This window comes from Rhinoraja longicauda, unplaced genomic scaffold (genome assembly GCF_053455715.1).
Source record: "Rhinoraja longicauda isolate Sanriku21f unplaced genomic scaffold, sRhiLon1.1 Scf003731, whole genome shotgun sequence".
NCBI lineage: Eukaryota > Metazoa > Chordata > Chondrichthyes > Rajiformes > Arhynchobatidae > Rhinoraja > Rhinoraja longicauda.
The window spans coordinates 1-1,123 of record NW_027604943.1 but is presented as its reverse complement, the minus strand read 5'-3'; the positions used below and the strand labels follow the sequence as shown (position 1 = coordinate 1,123).

Below are 1,123 nucleotides of genomic sequence, written 5' to 3'. Positions count from 1 at the left end.
CCGCCTGCATCTGTCACTTAAACTTTGCACCAATTGCTCTCTCGGAAGGTCGAGGCGGTTTGCCGCCGATTGGCGAAGGCGAGTTTTGTACTTCTTTATTTATACACTCAGAAGACTGGCCCGAGTTTTCAGCAACAGAGCCAGTTACTGCTCCGAGAGGATTGCAGAGTCTCGTCCACATATACACACCCCCTCCCTCTCACAGAGGCAAGGAGAGGAGAGTTTTATCCTTGTGAGCCCCCTCCCCCTGCCACCCACACCCACGGGTTTGCAGAGTGCAGTAGCGCCTCCACTTTGTCTTTTTTTTAAATTTTGTTGCATGAATCTCCTCAACCCCTTCCTGAAAATGACAGAGGAACACGAGAAGGCGCTCTCCGACGTTGCCCAGCCCCACAGTGTCCGACGACTCTGCCGGCTCGCCGTGCGGATCGGCCACCGGCTCCGACGCCGAGGACACCAAGCCCATCCACAACGGGCAGGACGACCAGATCTTGGACCCCAAGAAGGAGGACGACGACAAGTTCCCGGCGTGTATCCCGTGAAGCGGTCACCCAGGTCCTCAAGGGATACGACTGGACCCTGGTGCCAATGCCCTCCGGGTCAACGGCTCGTCCAAGAACAAGCCTCACGTCAAGCGGCCCATGAACGCCTTCATGGTCTGGGCACAGGCGGCGAGGAGGAAACTAGCAGACCAGTACCCACACCTACACAACGCGGAGCTGAGCAAAGACTCTCGGCAAACTCTGGAGGTGAGTTGAGCGACCTTCGTGCCATTGCTGTTCGTGCAACAGTCCGAATGAAGTTTTGGGTTTGGCAGTGTAGAAAATAACTGCAGATGTTGGTACGAATGCACAAAATGTTGGAGTAACTCAGCAGGTCAGGCAGCATCTCAGGAGAGAAGGAATGGGCGACGTTTCGGGTCGAGACCCTTGTAGGGTCTACAAAACTTATAGAGTTCTCGACCTGAGTTGCTGCCCTGACCTGCTGAGTTACTCCAGCATTTTGTGAATAATAGAAGGGTCTCGACCCCGAAACGTCGCCCATTCCTTCTCTCCTGAGATGCTGCCTGACCTGCTGAGTTACTCCAGAATTTTGTGAATAAATTGGGGTATGACAGTGTTTT

At 54.1% G+C, this 1,123-nt stretch overlaps 1 protein-coding gene across 1 annotated transcript; it reads left to right on the top strand.

Annotated features, from left to right (window-relative positions):
• Positions 1-149: 149 nt before the first annotated feature.
• On the top strand, positions 150-753 carry LOC144591909 (transcription factor SOX-9-like). Its single transcript, XM_078395913.1, is given in 5 exon segments — positions 150-382; positions 384-536; positions 538-592; positions 595-725; positions 727-753. Coding segments are annotated over 5 exon segments (429 nt in total). The 5' UTR covers positions 150-319.
• Positions 754-1,123: the final 370 nt, after the last annotated feature.